At 35.8% G+C, this 24,588-nt stretch overlaps 1 protein-coding gene across 3 annotated transcripts in view; it reads left to right on the top strand.

Annotated features, from left to right (window-relative positions):
• The window catches only part of ssbp2b (single stranded DNA binding protein 2b), a 61,870-nt gene that overhangs the window by 11,970 nt on the left and 25,312 nt on the right, over positions 1-24,588 (top strand). For all 3 annotated transcript variants that reach the window (XM_052607375.1, XM_052607376.1, XM_052607377.1), the window contains exons 2-4: positions 7,391-7,463; positions 9,192-9,253; positions 9,338-9,422. In XM_052607375.1, the coding sequence (XP_052463335.1) occupies positions 7,391-7,463; positions 9,192-9,253; positions 9,338-9,422 (220 nt within the window). The remainder of the gene's footprint in view (positions 1-7,390; positions 7,464-9,191; positions 9,254-9,337; positions 9,423-24,588) is intronic.

The raw sequence follows: 24,588 nt of genomic DNA, 5'->3' as shown, positions 1-24,588 counted from the left end.
ACCACCTCCTGTCAGTGTTTCATCTCAAGGGGGAAGAGAAATACAGATGAAAGCACAGGTTTACTCAAACACTGACAGAAAAACAGCCGTTTGCACAGATGCAGTGGATGCTCCACTGATGGAATGACCTATAGAAATCACATTTCTCTCCGTTTGTTGTGTTTGTCTTGAGTTGCATCAGGAAGCATCTAAGCATTGCTCATCAATATGCTATGTTGAATTTTTTGCACACTTCCCAACTTTGGGAACACACCACAATACCTTTTTCCTCACACTCTGATGCAAATGTTCACACTTAATTCTTTTCAAGAATCTTTCAGTAACCATAAAGTGAACAGATTTTAAAACTCTTTTCACTTGAGTTTTCATATGCCCACTATTTTTGACTTATTCAATATAATAATAATAATAATTATTATTATTATTATGATTACATAAAAATAATAGCCTTGTAACTAACAATACTGTTGTAGTATAAAATAAATAATAAAATAAAATGATTAGTACTTTTTTTAGACAGTGCTTTAAAAACATTTTTTGTACATTTTAACATCTTCAGATGTTAAACCCTCAATATTTTATTATGGTGGTTTTTATATTTCATGTAGCCCTAAATAGATTTTATTTTATTATTTTTCAAAAAATATTTTCTATAAATATTTTGAATTTATATAATAATAATAATGATTATTATTTTTTATCATTTTTTATGTGCTGCATAATTTTATAATGGGGGGCTAAATCAATAATTAAAATAATTTTAATTATGATCAACTTGCCAAAGTTTAATTCCTTAACTTATTAGGTTTGTTAAAAAAAATTAAAATAAAAAAAATATATATACAAATATATATATATGTATATATATATACTAATATATATGTATATATATATATATACTAATGTCCATGCATAATGTGTATAAGTAATGGATACAATTTCTCAAGGTTTGGTTTTGTAGCACGTATTTGGAGTCACCATGTTTTTTTTGTGTTTTTTTTGTCAATCACTGTTTTTGTAATGTATTGAGAAGTCAGAAAGCGTATGCGGTGCAAGTGTGTGCCAAAAACCATGTGTGGAGAACAATATATTCATATTTATATGTATATATCTGTATACAGTATATATATGAAAACATATGTGGCTCATCCAATCATATTTCTAATATTAAGAGGAATATAGAGAAACAGGCATGTCTATTTGATGATTAACATTCTGTGAGCTTCTCTGTTCAGTATCTTGCAGGGGGACATTGTGTTTTCTATTGAGTTCATTCTGCAGCCCTGCTAGGGGGTATTTTCACTGCGCTTCTCCCCCCGTCATTCCCATCACCATGACATTAACAAAGTTTCTAGACCTCTGGAGTATTAATTGCCCCCCACTTTTCCTCCCACCCAGCTCCTTTCATCTTCGCTGCTGTTTGCGTCAGTATCCGTAGTTTTTATCCTCACCACATAGTCCTGCTCGTGCTCCTTTGTTCCTCTGATATTCCTTCTCCCTTCATTCATTTCTCTACCTGCGATTGACCACATTTCACATGCTCTTATATAGGTACAGCTAAGTGGAAGCATATCTCTTGGTGTAAGCTCTGTCCTGTTTGGTGGCATATTACGGACAGCTACTCTGTGTACAAGGCTCTGGTAATGACAGAAAAGGCAAAATGCTTATGAAACTCAATTGCATTTGTACTAGAGATGCACTATCGATGCACTTTTCATGGCCGATTCTGATACAGATTTTTTTACAAACAAATGGCCTATTCCAATACAGATTTCTGATTTTTCTTTCTTTTTTTTTTCTTTAAGCATCAAACAAGAAAGAAGGAAAGTGTGCATGAACAAGATATTTATTTGGTATTTAATAGGCCAAACTTGCTTTTGGCTATTGAAAACAATAACTAGGGATGCACCGGTTGACCGGCCATAAATCGGAACAGGCCAGTTTTTGCTTAAAATATGCAATCGGCAATCAGCTGGTTTTTGGTCTTTTTTCCAGAAGTGCACTCGCGTGCACAGACTACATTGTAATCATTCACTGTCATCTGTGTGCAGGACACGGGCAGCCGTTCAGCACTGGAAATGCCGAGCTACATGTCTGAGACACAGATAGCAGGAAGCGATCAGCCGTTGGTGTACTGCAGCACAAATAAGAGCCTTTCCTGCGCACTGAAGCTGCGCGAGCATATACTGTACCTGTTCGTTCCCTGTGAAGGGATGTTCAGCTCAACCTCTCGAGTGTTGGATGAGAAACGAAACGGACTAAACTGTATGGTGACCCATACTCGGAATTCTTGCTCTGCGTTTAACCCATCCAAAGTGCACACACACACACATCAGTGAACACACACACAAACCGTGAATACACACCCGGAGCAGTGGGCAGCCATTTATGCTGCGGCGCCTGGGGAGCAGTTGGGGGTTCGGTGCCTTGCTCAAGGCCACCTCAGTCGTGGTATTGAAGGTGGAGAGAGAACTGTACATGCACTCCCCCCACCTACAATTCCTGCCAGCCCGAGACTCGAACTCACAACCCTTCGATTGCACAACCCTTGAAGTCCAACACGCTAACCGTTAGGCCACAACTTCCCCATGTGTGTTGAATGTGTGTTGATTGTGGTGTTTGGATTGTAGAACTATGCAGTTGTTGCCTTTAATTTCACATGGTTACAGTTAATCTTTTCATTTAAGGCCAGTTCTCTGTAGTTTCAACCCAATTAAAAAACGAAAGCTAAATGCTGATGTCTGTACCATCTATGTTTGTATTGAATGTAGGCTACTTACTGTGCCGATACTGCCGTTAATTACAGATGGTTATGGTTATTATTTTCAATGGACAAAAGCCAGCTTGGCCTATTAAATACCAAAGAAACATCTTGCTTCTGAACACTTTCCTTCTTTCTTGTTTGTTGCTTAAAGATTAAAAAAAATCGGAAATCGGTATCGGAATCTGCCACTTTGCTTTTTAAAAATGAAAAATCATGATCGAGCATCCCTAACAATAACCATAACCATCTGAAATAAACGGCAGTATCTGCACAGTAAGTAGACTACATTCAATACAAACATAGATGGTACAGACATCAGCATTTTTAGCTTTTGTTTTTTAATTGGGTTGAAACTACATAGAACTGGCCTTAAATTAAAAGATTAACTTTAACCATGTGAAATTAAGGGCAATAACTGCATAGTTCTATAATCCAAACAACACAATCAACACACATTCAATAAGATGTTTCTTAATCAGCATTCAGTATTTTAGTTTTTCAATTTGGTTTTAAATTAAAAAAAAAAGCAGTATTGTAAATACAACTTAACCACTGATTTCTAGTTGTGTCCTCTTTTGGAAGACCAAACAAAGTTTCACTTTCACAATGAAACACAGCATCTCCACAACATGGCGCTGGAGGCAACAGTTGCGCCTTCTTTCTTTGCGTGAACATTTGGGCAATGTTATGCAAATTTTTCCACATAGTGACATAGACATGTGGGGGCGTGTTAGAACGAGTCGTTTTAGGAGGCTTTGGTTGACTCTTAACTTGATAAAGAATATCTCTTTGGATTTGAGACTTTAGTCTTTGCAACTTTACAGATCTTTTTTATGCACAAAGAGCTTGTAACACTCCAAAGAGAATGGAAAAATTAAAATCGCATCATTATAAACTCTTTCATTATATTTACTTCATGTTGACATTAATTTGATGATTCTGTGCTGTTGTGTTAATTTAATCTTTATTCATGATCCTAATATTATAATAATATATTATATATATTATTATAACATTTTATATATATTTGTAAACTTACTGTTCTACATTAGGCCTCAAATATTGTGATATTTGTTTTTGAACATTGACAAGTTTTAATGTTAGTTTGTAGATTTAAGACTGCAAATCTAAAGTAATTTGAAGCTATTCTGCTATATTTGCATTATTTTTTCTAATATCTGAATAGACTAGACCAGCCCAGAATGCTTTTAGAGCATCTAATGTGTATTAACTTGAACTAGTAACCCATTATGGATGCTTCAGCCATGAATTACATCTCAAATCTTGCCATGCTGTGCTATGAAATCTATGAAAGGTCCCATAGATTTACATTGAAGGAGGGGCCCAAGTCACATCTTTGGATCATAGAGACTTTGAATGAGCTCATTTGACTTGGACCTGTCAATAACCACCTTAGCAACCTCATAGCAACCAAACAGACTTTAGCAACCACCTGGCCTGCTTTAGCTGTTTATTAATATTAACTCTCAACCAGTGCTAAATACAGATGTCCCTCTGAGGTTTAGGATGTGTGGGAATATTTGGTATTGAGGCACAGAGCTGCGGTGTCCTCAAATGAACCGGTCTTAATGAACCCAGTCAAGTGATCAAATCTGAAAATGCAGAAAGATGAATGAATGTGGATGCCTCGCTTCTCTGTTACCATGTTCATCATTCAAAGGAAATGGTAGTTTTTGGCCTATGTGTCACGCTGTCTGGTCTCTGTTTCCCTGAGTCTCCACTAATGGTCTCACTTCCCCTTAGGCACCTCACCATAGACACTACAATTCCCACAAAGCCTTGACCCTTCATCACAGTAATTGCACTCCGGTTAATTGCACTAGGTGCCTTCACTTATTAGTCGTTAGCCACCCTAAATTTACCAGTCTTTTCCTGTTGTCTGCATGGAGTCCTTTCCTTCCATTTCCTTCCGTACCCAGTCTTCTAGTTCTTCCGAGTTCCTCGCATTCTGAGTTCCTGTTTCCGTTCCTGTTCCCTTCCTGATCCTGTTTGTTTGTTTGTTTGTTTATTTGGATGATATTCTGGTTTTGACCCCTGCTTGTTGGATTACGATTTGGATTACCCTCAATAAACCATACTGCAATTGGATCTCTCTTTCCCTGTGTTTCACTGGGTCCCGATCGTCACACTATGCTGACAGGCACAAGTGATGCCTCTGATGTTTCATTTTGTTTGATCGATCGTTCGGCATCAGGAAAGTTGATCTGCATCTAAAGATTGTCTTTCTGTGGTGCTTACCGTTCGGGTGCAATCTCTTGCCTGACCTTTTCAACACCGGTTTCTTCATTTTTTATACATTCTTCAGGGGTAAAACTTGCCATTTGTTGATTTTGGAAACTTTGATTCATACTTCAGTCTGTTTGGTCCAAATTATTTCCCTCCTCACATTTTTTTTTTTTTTGGATGACACTGTGAAGAGCAAAAATCACACTGAATATTTGTCAGTTCTAATTTTGGCCACTATGGTATATGGTAATGGACACTGTTGGGAACGTTACTTTAAAAAAGTAATTAGTTATAGTTACTCACTACTTGTTCCAAAAAGTAAGTAGTTAGTAACTGAATTACTCTATAATAAAAGTGACTCGTTACCAGGGTAAGTAACTATTTGCGTTACTGTAAAAAAAAAGTTGCTATATGTCAAAGAATTTATTTTTATTTCTTTTTTTAGCAGTTTTCACAAGTCAGTTGAAATGAGTAGAACAGACAGGTGTTCGTACATAACTTTCGATATTTATTGCACGTCAAAAGACAGCAAGAGTTTAATCCTGCACTTCAAGTATTATCTTTGTAAGAAAAGTATTTTGGGCCACTAGCTTTATCGATGTGTGCGTCACACATTACATGTACACATTACATGCACGTTCTTGCATTTGACCACAATGAATTTGAAGTAGCGCTTATGTCTCCACCTTGAAAATGCCCACTTTTCATCGGATTGCTCCTGACTCGCCATTTCTGCTGCTGCTGCGAATCTCTGTTCAGCTGTTGCGTCGCGTGTGTGTGTTTGGCGGCGCTGGTGCTGGCGCGTGTGCCGGCATGTGTGTAAAAACACTTGCTCTGATTTGGCTACCATGAAACACATGCCTCTGCCTTAGCCAATCATAATCGCTTATCTTGTTTTAAACCCACACTCGCTGTGTGAGCCAGGGGTGCATTCGGATTGCATAGTTTATTAAATCAATGCATAGTAACGCACCGCATTTAACTTTCAGTAATGGTAACGGCATTGTAACGACGGGAAAAGTAATTAGTTAGGTTACCCCGTTACTGAAAAATAACGTCGTTACCTAACGTTGTTCTTTTAAACGCCGTTATTCCAAACACTGGTAATGGATCATGGATTTTGTAATATCTGAATAGATGAGACTATCTTATGTGGATTAACTTGAGCTAGTCCCCCATTATCTGCGCTTCAGCCATGGATTATACCTTAAATCATGTAAAGCTGTTTATAACTTAAAAAAATTATGATTGGTCAATTTCAACCGGCCGCTTCAGTTTATTGAAATAAATTGTTAATCGATCAGATTTTATGGAAATTTTACATGTAACTCAGATTATTAAAATTGCATGCTTGATTTTACCTTTAAATCAAAAAATAATTTAGTATTTGCACTATATAAAATATTAGACATTTCTTTTCTTAATGTGTTTCTCACTTTTTTGTGGCTAACTTTTAATTAATAATTTATATAACAACAACAATGATAATAGTACTAATAATCATTTTAAATAATAATAATAATTATTATCACCACGCATTTTATTTATAATGTGCTTAATAAGAAAATTACAGAAATCAGTATAAGAAAAATTACGTTTCTTAATTGCAGATTATTTCTAATTATTATTATTATTTTTATTATTATTATTATTATGTTAGCAATTAAATAATTATTTTATGTTGAATCATTAATTTGGGGTTTGTGAAAACTGAGTTTAATTGTTAATTAAAATTATTAATTATTTTATTCACAGACCTAATAGCATATATAATATTTGTATTTCTAAACATATTTTTCTACATTAGATTTCAGATATTGTTATACTTGCTTTTGAACAGTGACAAGGTTTAATCAGTAAATGTAAGACTTGACGTCCAAAATATGTAGCCTTTAAAACTCTTCAGGTACATTAGCATTATTTTCCTGTATCTGAATAGAAAAGAGCATAGTGATATATGTATATATATATATATATATATATATATATATATATATATATATATATATATATATATATATATATATTAGTGCTGATCGGTTTGAACAAAAATGTATATCACAGTTTTTTCACTGCAGACGGAGTATGTGTGAAACAGGCGTTATAACGTAACACCAGAGGACTGCTGTGTTTACCCTCACCATGCCTCGCAGTCGCTGCTTAGAAGTGCAACATTGTAAAGGGTCCGTCTGAAACAGTGTCGCGCGGCCGCGGCGCAACATAACTTTCGTTCCGAACGTTGAGTAATTAAATACATCGGTTTTCGGTATGAACCGATATACCGCCCAGCACTAATATATATATATATATATAATATATATATATACACCTTATATATTAATGAGACTGTGTTTGTGTGTTTTTCTGTCTGTTTCTCAGGCTAGCACTCTACGTGTACGAGTACTTGTTACATGTTGGAGCCCAGAAGTCGGCACAGACCTTCCTGTCAGAGGTGAGCCAGTCAGGGTTTTATTTAAGCTCTCGCTTATCGATGTGCCATCCAGGCACACGGCCACGTAAGCATCGGCCCGCCCCCCTGGGGCTCCAGCTAATTTAATTACACGCAGATGATATGCTGAGCAAGCAGGACACATTAGATGTTTGGTGTCCACTTAATGGGATTGGAGGAGAGTCAGTGCATCGCTGGAAAAACGAACTAACTAAATTGTTTCAGCAGAAATGCTGGATTGGTGCTGGCTTGTTTATTATCACCTCATTCCACTTTCTATGAAGAAAAGCACATCTTCAGCTGCTCTTGATCCTGTGTTTTATTTGCCATGTAGTGCTTTTAAGGAAGATCACAATCATTTATGCCTGAATGAGCTCCTTTTAGTTTGACTGAGGCATTGTGGGATTGATCTATGTGAAGGAAACTATGACAGCACCGCTTCGATATTTATAGTCTCACCCTTATTTGCATATGAGTCATACACACTTAAGAGTACAAGCCATCTGAGAAAACACAATAATACACATTTAGTGCACCATTTCTGATTGTCATTCTAATTCTAAAGCTCTGCCAATCAGGACAAATGGCAAGCACTTTAAGTCGCCCGATTTATTCAGATTTGGTAGGTTAACTTGTCCATATGTCTCAGACTAGAATATTTTAAGTCAGCTACTACGGAAGAGAGAAGTGTGTTTAAAGCACAAAACAAAACAGCAGGTTTGGTCCAGTTTAAATATACTACAAATATTGTAAAACATACACTTAAACTAGTTAAGTGCTAGTGGTTGAATCTGATTGAAATTCATATATTTATTCAGAAAGGATGCATTGAATTGACTGAAAGTGACAGTAAATTTCAAATAAATACTGTTTCAAATTTTTTATTCATCAAAGAATCCTCAAAAAAGTATCAAAGTTTCCACAAACATATTAAGCAGCATAAATGTTGATTGATAATAATAAGAAATGTTTGTTTCTGAACGATCATGTGACACTGAAGACTGGAGGAATGATGCTGAGAGTTCAGCTTTGCATCACGAAAAAATTACATATTTAAATGCATTAAAATAGAAGGAAGTTATTAATATTTTTACAAATATTTTACAATATTACTTTTTTTACTGTATTTTTGATAAAAAAAAAATGCAGGTTTGATCAACATAAGAGACTTCTGAACAGTATTTTGTGTAAAAAATCTAGAAATAAAAATCCCATTTAAACCTGGAAATGAACAAAGTCTTGGGATTTTGAAAGATCTCAAACCAAGAAAAGTTATGACTTAAAAATAAGAATAAATAGTTAATATACTGGACTATATCTAGGTTACTAATCATTTAAAGGTTTTTTATTTTATTCATTAATTAATTTTTATTGTTTTTTTTTTCTTTTTTATTATAGCTTATAATATAATTCGTATTAAATTTGACCTGAGATGGTATACCTTTGGACTCCGCTTTGTTGCTGAAATTAAACAGATTTGACAAATAATACATATTTACTCAAAAATTACATTTGAAAAAACTGATGTGCATTATCAGTTAACAAAGATGTCTTTGTATTTTGGAACTGATACAAGCAGGAATCTCATCCTCTGTAAAGTGGACTCGCCAAATATTGACCAGTTAATTAGCTTGGCTGACTAGAAAAAACATGCTGGTGGGCATTTAAAAAAAAGAAAGTAGTCTTACTGTGAAACAAGTTTTACAATGTATTTCTCACCTTTCTCTCCAGATAAGATGGGAGAAGAACATAACATTAGGAGAACCTCCAGGATTCTTACATTCATGGTGGTGGTAAGATCCGCATTGTTAAATGTTTCTCATGTGCTGATGTGTTGTTCATGCCAACTGCTTCATGCATCCCTGTGTGGTTTGCAGTGTATTCTGGGATTTATATTGTGCGGCACCTGAAAGGAGAGAAACCTGTGAGCATTCCAGCGAAGCAAAGGCATTCCACGACTATGTAAGTTACTCTCAAAGTGCATGGATGGATGAATGGTGTGGCGTACAGATGCGTGGATGCAATGCTAGTAAGTTTGAATGTTAGACAGAAAGATACATGGATAGATGATGGATGGATAGACAAAAGAAAGATGAATGGATGGATAGTTGGAATTCTAGAAGAATGAATGAATGATGGATGGCTGGATAGTTGAAAAGAGCATGAGAAAGACAGAACACTAGAAAGTTCGAATGATGATGAATCGATAAAATGCTACAAAGATAGTTGGATGAATGATAGATGCGTAGATATATCGATAGAATGCTAGAAGGGATGTAATGATTAACCATAAGCCGATTGAAAATCGATTAAAATATGTGACGATTCAAATTGGTTGAGATGCTAAAAATAAATCGTGATTCAATTAGGGGTAGGAGCTTATATGAATGAAGGGGAACTTACTGTCTTTAGAATAGTTTAGGTGGTATTTTTTCTTTTCATCGTGCCTCTGTATAATGCATATTAAAGTTCATAAGTGCAGCGCTGCTTTGTTTACAGCAGATATCAAGGAAACACTTTAAGCGCCGCCTGCTGGCAGAGAGTGAATCTGCGTTTCGTTCAGCTCGTCCGCTGTTTCTGTTTAATGCAGATATTTTTATGTATAGTTTCACAAAACTCAAATCATTCTGTTTTTGCTTCAGATTTCTAAATTATACAATCTAATTTAGATTAAAATCTGCTCATGTTGCATATATGCAGCATCTTTGTCTGGATCATGATCAAAAGGCAGTGGTTGCCTCTAATTGAAATTGAAAGAGCACAGACAAAGCCTTATTTAGTTTATATGAAGAGATTTATTTTATTTGTGTTATTTATTTTATTTGGGGCTTGTTTGTTTTATATTTACATTATATTCAAATGTTGTCATTTAGCAAACACTTTTATCCAAAGCGACTTACAAATGAGGACAATAGAAGCAATCAAAACCAACAAAAGAGTAATAATATGCAAGTGCTATATGACTGTATTATTATAGTGTTATATTTCAATTAGGGCTGCACAATGTGTCGTTTAAGCATCGATATCACGATGTACGAATCCACGATAGTCACATCGCAGGATGTGCGATGTAGGCTGTCGTAGTTGATCGTGAGACGCGTGCACGCGAGAGAGAGAGGAGGCGAGAGAGCGCAAGAGAGCGCGAGGGAGAGAGAGAGTGTGCGAGAGAGAGAGAGAGTGAGCGAGCCCCGGCCGCATGCTCACTGTCTTCAAACAACACGAGCGTCTTGCTCTCTCTCCCTCGCGCATATTAATCAATTGACACGATGGTGTCGATGTTTAAATAATTTAAAAATTTGTTACGTATTTCTGAAGGAGGGACTTCATAGAACAAGGAAGTCATCAGCCCGTTTTTATGACAGTGAAAACAGCGGTATAGAGATAAGTGAATTGTGTGAAAATACTTTTTTTACACGCGAAACATGAACACATGTTATATTGCACACTAAACACAATCAAAGCTTCAAAAAAACACGAAAATTGTGACCTTTAAATCTAATTTTGTTAAAAAAATAATGAATCAAATCAAAGTGAATCGTGAAATCAAAATCGTGAATTGAATCAAATCGTGACTTGAGTGAATTGTTACATCCCTACTAGAAAGATAGAACACTAGAAAGATGGATTGATGTATAGATGATGGAAAGCTATGAAGATGGATGGACAGATGGATGGAATGCTCGAAAGATGGAAGGATAGATGGATAAAACGTTAGAAAGATAGAACACTAGAAGATGGATGGATGGATAGAATGCTAGAAAGATAGATGAACCTTGACAAAGCGGATGTTTATCAGTTCATTTAATGAGTATGTCCCATGTGGCTACAGTGCATCAGCGCAGTGATGTTGTGGCTTCATTCTTTGCAGTGCTGTGCTCTGAGTAAGATCAAAAGCTGCTAGGACTTACAGGAAGGAAGCGTGATTCTATTTCCTGTGTTCCCCGGGCTGCTGGTCACCTTAACTCTCATAAAACAAGAGCGCAGACAAGCTCAGGTTTTCCTCGTTTCAACTTGCCGGATGATGTAAATGTTCAATTATAGATCCGACTACGTTCACCCAAATGCGCTGTCTGCTGTTGTGTGCACCTCAAAAGCGCAGTTTAGAAGACGAGCGAAGAGCGCAGCAATGCCGATGATCACTGGTTTGGCCCCAAACTCATTTCTCTTTTCAGCACCAATTAGCTGAATTTCCTCTGAGAGCGTCTGGAGTGTAGGCACAACAGGAGTAATTACAGAGAGCTCTAGATTCTTAAACGAGAACATCTCTGTCCAATACATTGCCTGCTTTCTGTGACTAATTGCCAATGTACAGTCAACAGCAAATGCACTTTACAGCTATTATGCACCATATCACATGACTGTGGTTTTAAAAACTCTAAATTGATGAAGTTTGCTTTATAAATTAGCATTTCTGTTTCTTATTTTTAATGGTTCATCATTGATACACAATTTTTTTTGTCAAAGTGAAATGACTTCGTATGGTTACAAATCCATTGTCTGGCTCTATACTCTGTTATGATACTTAATGGACTTTTTTACAATCCACATACACTACCTTTGAAAAGTTTTGACTCCATTGTAAAAAGAAAAAATATATATATATATATATCTATATATATAAACAGTAATATTGTGAAATATTATTTGTATATAAAAACAGTAATATTGTGAAATATTATTGTAATTTAAAATAACCTTTCTATTTGAATATATTTTAAAATGTAATTTATTCCTGGGATTCAAAGCTGAATTTTCTACATCAGTACTTAAGTGTCACATGATCCTTCAGAAATCATTCTGATATGCTGATTTGCTGCTCATTTATTATGCTGATCTATTTATTATTATTACCAATGTTTAAAATATTTAAGAATTTATGGAAACTGTTGTTCCTTTTTCAATGAATAGAAAGTTCAAAAGAACAGCATTTATTTAAAATAGAAATAATTTGTAACATTATAAATGTCTTTACTGTCACTTTTGATCAATTTAATGCATCCTTGCTGATGGACAAAGTTTCAAAAATTAAGTTGTACGTTTGAAGGAGTATTTTTGTTCCCAAAATACTCCTTCCGGTTTGTCACAAGTTTCGGAAAGTTTTTTTCGAGTATGGCTCTGTGTGACGTTAGATGGAGCGGAATTTCCTTATATGGGTCCTGAGGCACTTCTGCCGGAAGAGCGCGCGCTCCCGTATAGCAGAGCACTGAGAGCAGAGACATTCACTGATCAGAGCGATTCACTGATCAGAGTGAGAGCGTCGTGAAAAGTCACAAAAGAAGTGTGTTTTTGGTTGCCAGGGCAAGACAACCCTGCACAGATTACCAAAAAAAAACAGCATTACGGGACCAGTGGATGGAGTTTATTTTTACAGAGCATCAACGGAGTTGTGCAAGTGTTTTTGTTTGTTCCCTGCATTTCGAAGATGCTTGTTCACAAGGCCCAGTTTGACGACGGATTTGCGTTTCGTTTATTTCTTAAGGATGCAATCCCAAGGAAAAAGGGTCACGATCATGTTTTGGAACCGCAGGTGGTGAGTAAAACTGCTTCAAATATCTCTGCTTCCTTGTTAGTGCGTCCCCTCCCATGCCAGAGACCCGGGTTCGAGCCCCGCTCGGAGCGAGTCGTTGCTGCTGCTGCTTTCGTTCAGTTTCAGCCTCGGGATCTGATTCTGGATCATAAATAAACGGCCAAATCTGACTGTAAGCAATGGTTTGTTTTGGATGATGGGTTTTCCCTCACGGTAATGTCACAGCTTCCACATGCTCTCAACGCAAAAAGCCTATTCGCACTCGTGATTCTTTAGCTCCGCCCACACGTCACGCCTCCAGCCGGTCGTGTTTTTCCGGGAAAAATCGGTACAGACCATCTTTCTCTTATGAATATAATAAAACTAAAGACTTTTTGGATTTATGAAGGATGCAGTACTACTCTATATGTACTCAAGATTAACAGGATATTGAGTGAAAACGAGCATTTCACCCCCCCTTTAAGCAATTTTGCATAAAATAATTCTACATTTTGACATAATTTAGGGACCATCATCATTTTTTATTGAAACTTTCATACACACACACACACATATATATATTAAGTTACGTATGTATGTGTGTGTACTATATATATATATATATATATATATATATATATATATATATATATATATATATATATATATATATATATATATATATATATATGTATATATATATATATATATATATATATATATGTGTATATATATATATATATGTATATATATATATATATATATATATATATATATACACACATACATATACATAAAATATACATATATGCAATCATTTAGTTTGAAACGCGACCATGTATATTTTATAGACTATTTTGTCATCCCAAATCAATATGATCAATATGATTTTCATAGGCATATATATATGTTCATTCGTAGTTGTTTTTTTTTTTTGTTTTTTTTTAATTTATAACTTCATAATTACACAGAAAAACTAGTCTGAGTAGTATGGTGTTATGGCATTTTGAAATGTTATGGAATGTTTTGTTTTCTCACACTGTAACTTCAGTTTTTTGCCCTCGGATGTCTCCCTCCAATGCTGCGGTCCTTGACCCGGCCTGATCCTGCCTTGCATCAGTCCATTTTTGGCATAATGACTTCTCTGTCGGTGGTCACGTTAATGGAGTTAGTATAAAACCATACACAGACATGGCAGCCTAGTCTGTTCTCCCTCATTACACCGTGTCACTGTGTTCGTTTGGGCTGTCGGGGAGTTCTAATGCACTCCAAGGGCCCTGCGAGTGGTGTTGAATGCCATGCTAATTGATCCTTGGGCAGATAAGGATTTAATGCGATCTGCTCAAGACTAATGTCCTATAAGGATGCTGGCGCTGGTTTCCTTTCAGCGATAAGAGCCAAGTGTGTGGTTGTCATATCTAGAAACAGGCTCTGGGATGCTCCTGATACTGTTGATGCTTGTGGAAGTGCGTCACAAGAGCTAGCAGAAGATATGTCAATGTGCCAAGGCCAACCCAGAGAGCAAATGAGCCCGGCGTCCACAGTTTCTTTCATTATTAGCACATTAATATAACCTATATTCATCCTGGTGTCCATTCTCATGGTTACCTCATGAAAACAAAGTCGATTGGGATATGTAACATGAACTTGCTAATGCTCAAAATGGAAACGGTTTTTACTTCCAACCCCAACAAAATGTGATCTTTGGAAACCTAATTTGCTTTTCCATTGATTAACCACAATCATGTAAACGATAGGGGAGCTCATTTCTTAAGCGACGGTGGATCATCTCAAGTGTTTATGACATGACGGCCTCTAAAAGCTTTCTAGTGGCATTGCTTAACATCGTGTCGCTGCTGTTGCAGCAGTACAGATAACTGACCGAAGAGTATTTGTAAATGTATAAAAATATCTGGAGTTACATATTCGTACCGTGTTATTTGTGTGATTTCCCCCCACATTCTGTGACAATAGTATTACATGTGCACATGCACTATGAGCAGCACAACATTTATAAATTCTGACTGATCACTGTTTTTACATTTTATTTTATTTAATGTATTTTTTTATTTTATATATATTTTTATTTTATTTAAAATTAATTTATATATAATATATATTTATTTATATATAATTAATATTTTTTTATTTTATTTATAATTGCGCCCATGGGCAACCTAACATGATTTATCACAGAAAATAGTTTGCATTAAAAAAAAGTAAATAAATAAAATTTATATTTATAAATTGAATTCCTTTTAAAAATTTTAATTCATGAGTTGGAATTTGAATTTGATTAGAAATGGCCACAACACACAGAAAATTTGAATAGGAAGTAACTTACAATTACTTACAATTAAGAAAAAAATTGGAAATTGCATTCTGTGAAATTATGGTTAAATAAATCCATAAATGTATTGAATATAAAGAATGTATCCATATTAAACACAAATGTTTAAAAAAATGTGTCTGTGTGTGTGTGTGTGTGTGTATATATATATATATATATATATATATATATATATAGTTAAAATTGACACTTATTACATATGGAGTTTCTTTTTAAATCCTACATAAGTAGCCACTGACTTGCGTAGTATGGAAGAAAAACTGTGGAAGTCAGTGGCTACTGTCAACTGTTTGGTTACCAAAATTCCTCAAAAATATCATCTTTTGTGTTCAACAGAAGAAAGAACACCTTGAGGTTAAGGAAATGATGACTGATCATGATGACATTTTTTTGGGGGTTAACTATCCCTTTTTAAATTCAAATTAAGTTTTCAAGTTTGCATCTTGTTTGCTACCTCAGTTTAAATTAAATAAAAATTCAAGAACTGTATTTAAAATAATCTATAAAAGTATAAATACATTTCATCCAAATGTTTAGTTTCTGCAAGTAATCATTTTTCATCCCTTTAACCGAATGGGATGTAATATCCATCCATATATTTCCTTTTCCCTGACACTGTATGTGGTTTATACTACCAGCGGCAAAAGGTTGTTAGATCCGTGGCCTAACAGTTCAGGACACATTGAGCTGTGGCGCTCATGAGGGAAATCCTCTTTTTGGTTTCCTATTATTTTCTGTCCTCATTCTTCTGTTCTGTAGATAAAAAGTGCCCAAAAGTGTCAGGAGTGTGCAAGCCATGGGGATTTGATGCTTGTCATACATTTAAGCAGACTGTGTCTGGGTTTGGACGAATAGAGTGTGTGTTAAACCTCCTACAATCTGCTTTTGAAGTATGTAAATCATATATGGTTTGGATCGGCACAATCACTCAATTTGAGTTTAGATTCTGGGAGGTTTCTTCTCGTCTTAAACAGCTGGCTGCTCAAACCGCAGAGAGACAGCAAGCTTTCAAAAACCCCACAATAAAGTCAATTTCTGCACAGATCAAAGTCGACGTGCTGCCTCTTTGCCCCAAGCATCCTCATTTGGGATTTTTCTCCATGGATTAAAGTCTGGCAGGAAGATCGTCCTCCACAGTTTTCACGGCTGCCTTCTTTGGGAAAGGGACAGACGAGACTTTGGGATAAGCTTTTCCTCGTTTTCTCTTTCCACACCTCCAGTCTGGAGCTTTGTGATGGAGGCTGTGCGTCGTCGTTGTTTACCCAGCATTCGGCCTGCCATCTCTGGGTTCAGCTGTTTGCACGGCCCTGTTCTCTGGTGCAGCACAAAGCTCTGCGCTAGCCAGCACTCAGCTTCCTAATAAGCAGGAGAATTGAAGATTGAATTGCTCCCGGTTTCCTGTCGGGCTCATGTTGCCGTGATTTTAACTGGATTAAGATGCAAAAAAAGGCTTGTTCTGAGCCATGCGTTTCGGACACATTTGCTTTGAGTGCACGGCCACCCTTGTAATACAATTTCCAAATGGCCTCACTTTCTTTTGATTGTTGTTTAAATGCGTTCTGCTTTACAAATGTTCTTCCTCTCTTGGCATTATGCATCAGATGCGTTTGTCACACACGATCTCAGATATGCATTTCGACTTTATGTCTGAACGCACACTCTGAAATGCAGCATATGCTCAGCTTTATGAAAAAGGGTGACTGCTAAATGGCTTAAATGTTGCTAAAACTATGCCACAAAAGCTTGTATATAAAAAATAATGGATACTTTGGTGAAAATATAAAATATAATACATTTTATTAATATATTGATGTTATGTATACAAATTACTTTTAAAAAATGAGTGTGTAAATCAGTCATTTTAGTATTATTTATCTATAGTACTATTTAGTAATTATTTATTTATAGTATATACAGTATGGTGAATTAGTTTTGAATTAAAATATTTTGTATGCTTGTATTTTAGTTTTCATTTGGAGTGTTAACATTTTCATTTCAATTTTAGTTTTAGTAATTTTATGTTTTTGACATTTTTATGAGTTAATATTTATTTTTATTTTATATTTAGTAATTTTCGTATTTCAATGTAATTCAATTTGCGATTTTTTTAATCTAATATTTAATTTAATTTGACCAATTAATATTATTATTATTATTTATTTTATTTTTGTTTAGTTAACGATAACAACACTACTTTATGTTTATATTAGATTACATTGTGGTATCCAGATTCGTATTTAGAATGGTGACAACCCTACTTGTATTTGATATATTTTGAATTAAAGTTTTTTTTTGAAGTTTTAGGTTGTTGCTGTAAAGTTTTGTGGGCTGAAGAGGTTGTGAAACATTTGCTGAAGTGCTGTTCGAGTCGTGTCGGTTGGCGGTACGAGGCAGCGAGTCTGTATTTGAGCTTCAGCTGCCTCTGCCTGAGTAAATGATGAATGAGCATCGAGTCGGCAGGCTGAGGAAGAGGAGGCAGGCGGCCACTAGCTGCCTGACAAGCTCCTTCATAATGCAGGATAGGGATGCCGAATGGGATTTGGGAGATGCAGGTGGTGTTTTCTTCGCTCTCAATTTTTTTTATTTATTTTTTTTATTTCAGTGGTGAAGAAGATTTATTTTTAATGTTTCTCCCCCAGAAATGGAGAATTAAGGCAAAATATATAAAATAAAATCCCCACTTCACTGAGTCTTCTTCGGCTACACCTCCTGATGTGAGCTGAAGTGGAATAGAGAGATGAGATGCTGATATTTGGGAGTTCATAGTTTTGCATATGCTTTGAATAAATTTGCATCCAATAATATCATTGGTTCATCTAAGACTCACTTTCCATAATTGAATACCTTCAATATGATACAGTCCTTAAAACCAAAAGGCAGTTTTAAGAGTTATTTAGTACTTGTTAGACATGTTTGCTCATACTTAGGGTAAGAGATATGAATAAACCCTGAAAACACCATTTACTCTTAAAATCCTTTTTTTTTTTAAAAGCATATCAAGTATTCATTCAACACTTGAGGTCTTGAATTTGTATGTTAGAAATGACTTTTGTACCCTTCGGCTATCTGGGATTCAATGACGGTGCATCAATGACGGTGCATCTGACTTGCTATTTAAGGCATCTTTTGTGCGTCGCCCCAAAACATCTCCAGGATGCCCTGCTGAATTAATTAGGCATCCAATTAGTGAGATTCTGCATATTAATCAAAGCAGGATATGACACTGAACAGATTTCCATTGATGAGTGTTATGATTGTGATATTAATGTTCATAATGACATCAGAACGTCATGGCACTTTGTGCGCAGTGAGTCGCAGGAGTCGTAGCATGACGCACAGGCACAAAAAAGCCTTAAAACAATCCACAACTGCTGCCTTAATGACATGCATTTACTAAGTCTGCGTCACTGATGCTTATTTTAGTCAAATGATTAATTCAGGCGTTTATTGTTGTAATTTGTGCTTGTTGTGCTGGTTTGTATGCATGGTCTAAAATTAGCTGTTTGCTACTTCTGCCAATAGCAGTAGCAGGTCAAGAGAGAAGACACCAGTCATAAATAATTTTTAGATATCTTGACACTAGCGATGTCAATTTTCGATCATTTTCATGATCGATCGTTGTTTGAATTAACGATCAATTAATCAAATTAATCGTTAACCTAAATGATGCAAAATGTGTCTATTGCCGAGGCGCAGTCACTGGTATGACAGAATGTGCAAAAAACTCCAAATTAAATCTGAATGAAAGGGGGTTTAGTTTGAATAGAATGCTAGTAGCAGGATTATTAAAATTAATAGATGTGATTATGATAATTTGATAAAATAAAAAGCGTGGTGGTATGTTTGAGATCATTTTACTTTTTTGAATGATTCCCGGCACGGAGACCACTGAACGCGCCTCTTGAAATGGTTTCGTTGTGCTTATTGTTGTATTTTCAAACACAATTGCAATGTTTTCAGATGGCATTATGGCATTTAAAATAAAATGATCCCAAACGTAAGCGTGCCGTGTGTAGCTGTGCTCCGCAGTCAGAGAACCATTTTTGCTGCTGCAGCAAAACATACTGTTGCTCACATCAAACGTTTTTGTGTGAGTAGGCAATTTTTACCAGTAATTAGTTTGATCCTGCTGGATCCTGTTCCAGAAAATGTCCAATTTTTGAGTCCCGGTAGGCCTTTTTGTTGTTAAAAATCCGGCATTTACAGTGCATTAGATCGCGACCGTGCATGCGTGCAGACGAGGACGGAGCGAGCACGGATTTGGCTAGATGGATTTGGAGGTTATTGCTCACGTCTTATTCGCCACAAATCCAAATGTTTCCATATTCGCAATGTATTTGAATGTTAAACTATTATTTATAATTTAAACTATTAGGCTTGTACTTTACACGCATTCGCATGTAGACGGAAAAGATCATCCTCTTCTCATGAGCAAAACATCCTTGGCATAACAGCAGATTGGATTGGTACTAAGGTCTATTTAAACTGACCAGTGTAACCTTTTATGTTTGGTTGACATCAGATATATTTAAGTCAGATATAATTATCTGCTGAAATTACTACATTTCTATTGCTTTCCATGTGGAAGAACTTTGTGTGGTTTGTATTTTAATGTACTTTTAAGGTTTAAATCACATTAAAAGCTTAATTTGTACATTATGAATGAATGACGACACATTCATATACGGTCGCCGCTCACATGTGTTCTGTGCATGAGCCACACGCAGCCCAATATTAAATCGGTTAACTGACCTTCAATAGCTTTAATTGATTGCATCTTATCGACAATTAATCGATCATCAAATAATCGTTGACATCCCTACTTGAAACTATATTTTGCATTGATTGATTGATTAATTGATTGATTGATTGATTTATTCTAAAAATATTTTCTATTTTTGTATTATTTATGTATTGTATACATTTTTATTTAACATTTATTTCATTATAAATTAGATTCTTATTTTTATGTATTATTTATGTTTAGTTTAGTTTTTATTTTTTTCCTTATCTTTAAATTAAATTTTATGTTTTGTTTCTGTATTTATGTATAGAATTATTTTTATTTTTATTTTTTAAGTTATATCTTTATTTTTTGTTTTTAAAGTAATATTAGCATTTTTAATGGAAATGTATAGTATTTTTATGTATATGTATTTTTTTGTTTTCTAATAGTGTGCATTTGTCAAGTTTCAGGTCTGACTTGTCATTCTCTCCTCAGCATGATAGGGATGCACATCATCCACCGTAATGCAGAAAATTTGCTGACAAATCGTTTTTACGACCTTTATATGACGATCCAACTGTGTGTGCCTGTGTTTGTTACACACAATACTATGTGTCTGTTGTCGGATTTGTGCATGTTTGGGTATGTTCATATTTTTATGCACTCTCTTGTGTAAATGTCACCTTTGGCTGGGTCTGGCCTTTCTCTGTCTCTCTTTCTCCACCGTGCCAGGGTTATTACAAAGTCTGTCGGATACACCTCGGATCAGCAGAGCCTCATGGGAGGGATTGGGAGGGACATGGATGTAATGATTGTGTATTTCTGAGGCTGTACCCTCTTCGATAAATCGGTCTGTCTGAATCTCAGGCCAGTGACACAGCGATTTCTTTCTTCCCCTTTTCCTCGCAAACATCACAAAAAGTGTCTGGTTATTTGAAAGGTATTCAATCAGTCATTCTGAAACTACTGCGGAAGCCTGTTTCCACCACGGAATAAAAAGAAATGAATAAAAAAGTAATAGAGACTTTTTATCATGCAATTTGAGTTTCAATCTCACAATTCAGACTTGTTTTAACAATTCAGGGGAAAAAAACTAATAATTGCCAAATATAAACTCACAATTCTGAGAAAAAAATATTTTGTAACTCTGAGAAAAAAAAGTGTAAATAGTGAGATATAAACTTGTAATTGTTAGAAAACAGTCAGAATTATGAGATAAAAAGTTACAATTACTTTTTTCATTATTATTATTTAGTCCATGGCGGAAATGAAAAAACAGAATTGCAAGATTTAGATTTGGAATTGAAAAAAGACATCTTGCGACCTGTGGTGGAAACAAGCTTTTATAAGAAACATCCCTTTATTGACCTTTTTTTTTTTTTGTACACGTACTGTAAATTAAAGTGCAACCAATAATATAATAAATCAGACATATTCATTATTCAGTATTTTTTTGACATTGCATTGTAGGTGGTTGCAATATTCGTTTGGTGGTTTATAGTGCATTTCTTTGCGGTTTCTAGGGTGTACTGTGTGGTTGCTAGAGAGTTATGAGTAATAGTAATTGCAATGCATGTCTGCTGAACTCGTAAGGAAATTTGGCATTAATTGCAGTAACGTTGTGGTTAGCTGAAGTTGGCGTTTCTGGCCGTCACAGCGCTGCTGTGTTCACTGGTAAAGATGGGCTGTTGGCAGGTGTTGTAGTTTGTGTTCACATTAGAAACAGTCTTTTTCCCAGCTGCACCCATTTACTTCTAATCTACAATCTAGGTAATCTAGCATTCTGTCACAGATACAATTCCAGTCTATTCCAGTCAATACTCCATTCCTGCAGCATGCACCCTGAAAATGAGCAGTTCTGTCTAGACTTCTGTACTTTTTCAGTAACACAATTGCAACTCTGTTTTTCCCGCTACAGAAAATAAACTCTTACAATCATTTCATTTTACTTTTAGTATGCTGTTTAATGGTTTGGTCAGACCTCATTTAGAAAAATGGGAATGTACCATGGCAAGAAAAAACATAAATGAGATCTCCTTCATATAATGCATTAATTGTTTCTCCATGACAGAATGTAAATGAAGAGCAAATGGAGCCCTTCTCCTAAGATTCCTAGTTATTATTGGCTGAGATTTTCCACAAAATAAAAAACAAGTCTATAATCAAATAACTCAATATAAACTCTAATATTTCTAATCTAATTATTCTAAGATTAAATAATTGAATTTATTCAGTCTGTGTTAATTTTATAGCTGTAAATTGGTACTCTATGTAAGCAATTGCCTAATTTGTGATTACTTTTATAACTCCTCAAAATTCTGTTGAATAAAAGTAACATGATAAATCTGTAAAGTCTCCTAAGCTATGAAAAAGCAGTCTCTGAGCAATAAAGTTTTCTACTGGGTTCTGCTTTACTCACACTCAAATGTATAAACTGAGAAGGAGGAGGTATATCTAAGAGTTAATGGTTTTTACGGGAGCAGTTTTACAGGCCGCCAGCGGTAAGGCAGTCCAGTAGCCTTGAGCGGCATCCAGACCTCTGATGAACTGATAAAACACTGGAGAGCGCATTCACACTGGCGCCGGAGATGACACATCCCTGCCATGCAGACGTGGCCAGACCCACAAGCCACAACAGCACCATGAGCTCATAATGCAGAGAACGGGACGGGCCCATTTGCTGAGATGAACTGGAGAAAAGTGTGGGAGAACCAGGTTTACGGGGCATCTGTGAGACTGAATACCTCTCTTCTTGAGCCCTGAAGTCAGGTCAGATTCTGAACAGTTAAAATGAAGAGCACAACATTTTCAGTTGAGCCCAATCCGTCCCCACCCAAAGGAACCACCCTGCTGTCACCCCTCATGGCCTCTGTTGTAGTCGGTGCCAGAGGTCACCACCCTTCAGTCACACCCTAAACTATCACTCTTATCTCAGATGTTTGTCCTAAAAGAGATACAAGCACATAAATTAGACAGTTGTTCATGCATATTGAAGGTCATATTATTAATTCATCATTACTGGAGGAAATATTTCACCCTCAAGAGAAGAGAAGAGAAGAGAAAGGAAGAGGGACTCTTGTTTGTGTCTCACTAATGTCTTGAAGACATTTTTTTAAATTGAAGACATCAATTTTTTATGTTTTACTATGTTCATTCTCAAAGTTCACCCTTTATCAACCTCCTACCAACCACAAAGTGGTTAATGAAACTTGTGGTATTTTCTTTCAGAAGAAACATCTGAGAAGCATCAGAGTCTCAATCTGCTGTCTTTTTTTCCATTTGTAGAAACGGTTTTTAAATAGATCTACTTTTCTTTTCTTTTGATTCTCAGATGTGACTGTATTGAAACCTACAATGCATATGAAGCCCTAAAGGATGCAAGTGGTAAATTATTGAGAAATCTTTCTCAGGAGAAACATCTGAGAAGCAGGAGGGCTTTTGTTTGGGTCTCTAAAGAGAAAAATTGGACCTCAAATTGAGATATCTGAGCACAGAATGAGATATTATTGAGACATCTATTGAAACTCCAGAGGATTATTGAGATCTTTGTCCTCAAGAAAACATCTGAGAGTCTCAGGATGCTCTCCATTTAATTCAGGAAAAAGCATTTGAGATAAAAAAAAAAAATAATAGTTTGTGATTTTTATTTTCTGTGTTGATTCTCAGAGTTCTCCCTTTACCAACCTTCTACCGACCACAAAGTTATTGTGATGAAAGCAATGACAAGCGGCTGGTGTTGTCAGAAACCACACGGTGGCTTTGTTGTGGTCACGTGTGTGACGTGTCAACAAGTACGTATAGCCTTGCAGATGATACTGTAATAGCTCACTGTAATTGCTCTATTCGGATGGAGGAGTTTCGACACAGTGTGGTTTATTCCGGGTGAGCGCTCGGATCTCGTTCCTTGTCTAGCATTGGTGGACCTCCAGGGAGGTGCAGTGCACTAGAGCCGTTTCCTAGGCAACCTTTTTTTTCATCGGGGTTTTGAAATGAGGACCTGATGTGATTGTTAGCAGCTTGGGCTTGTGCCATTGAGTGTGTGGCTCTGTCTTAGCCTTCACTTCCCTGAAACAACATGACATCACTGATTCCCATAACTGACATATCATTTGACGGACACACATTAGCACGCCGTCAATAGGAAATATGCTTATGTAAGGGGTTTGGATTCATAATAGATTTATTGAGTTTTGTTGGGAATCCACATTATGATGCGACTGTATTGGTTATTTGAACGTATGTTTTTAATGGCACTTGCGATCATTTTTATTGATTGATTGTAGTTTACGTGAAGTGCATGATTATATTTTCAAGTGCTATCATCATCTACAGTCACTAGCAATCAATTTCAAGCAAGCATTACTTTTACTATTGATTAAAAAGACAAGCAATTCCCACAGACTGGACCTGAGTCATATTTAAGGTGTAGAACACCCTAGCAACCACTTAGCAACAGGCCAAATATCAGTCAAAACACATCAAAACAGTTTTGCACCAGCATTTTTTTTTTCAGCAAATGAATTCTACAGAATGAAATATTGTGATC

The sequence above is a fragment of the Carassius gibelio genome, chromosome A10 (genome assembly GCF_023724105.1).
Source record: "Carassius gibelio isolate Cgi1373 ecotype wild population from Czech Republic chromosome A10, carGib1.2-hapl.c, whole genome shotgun sequence".
Classification (NCBI taxonomy): Eukaryota; Metazoa; Chordata; class Actinopteri; order Cypriniformes; family Cyprinidae; genus Carassius; species Carassius gibelio.
Note: the sequence above shows the minus strand (reverse complement) of the source record. Positions and strands in the feature narration are given on the sequence as shown.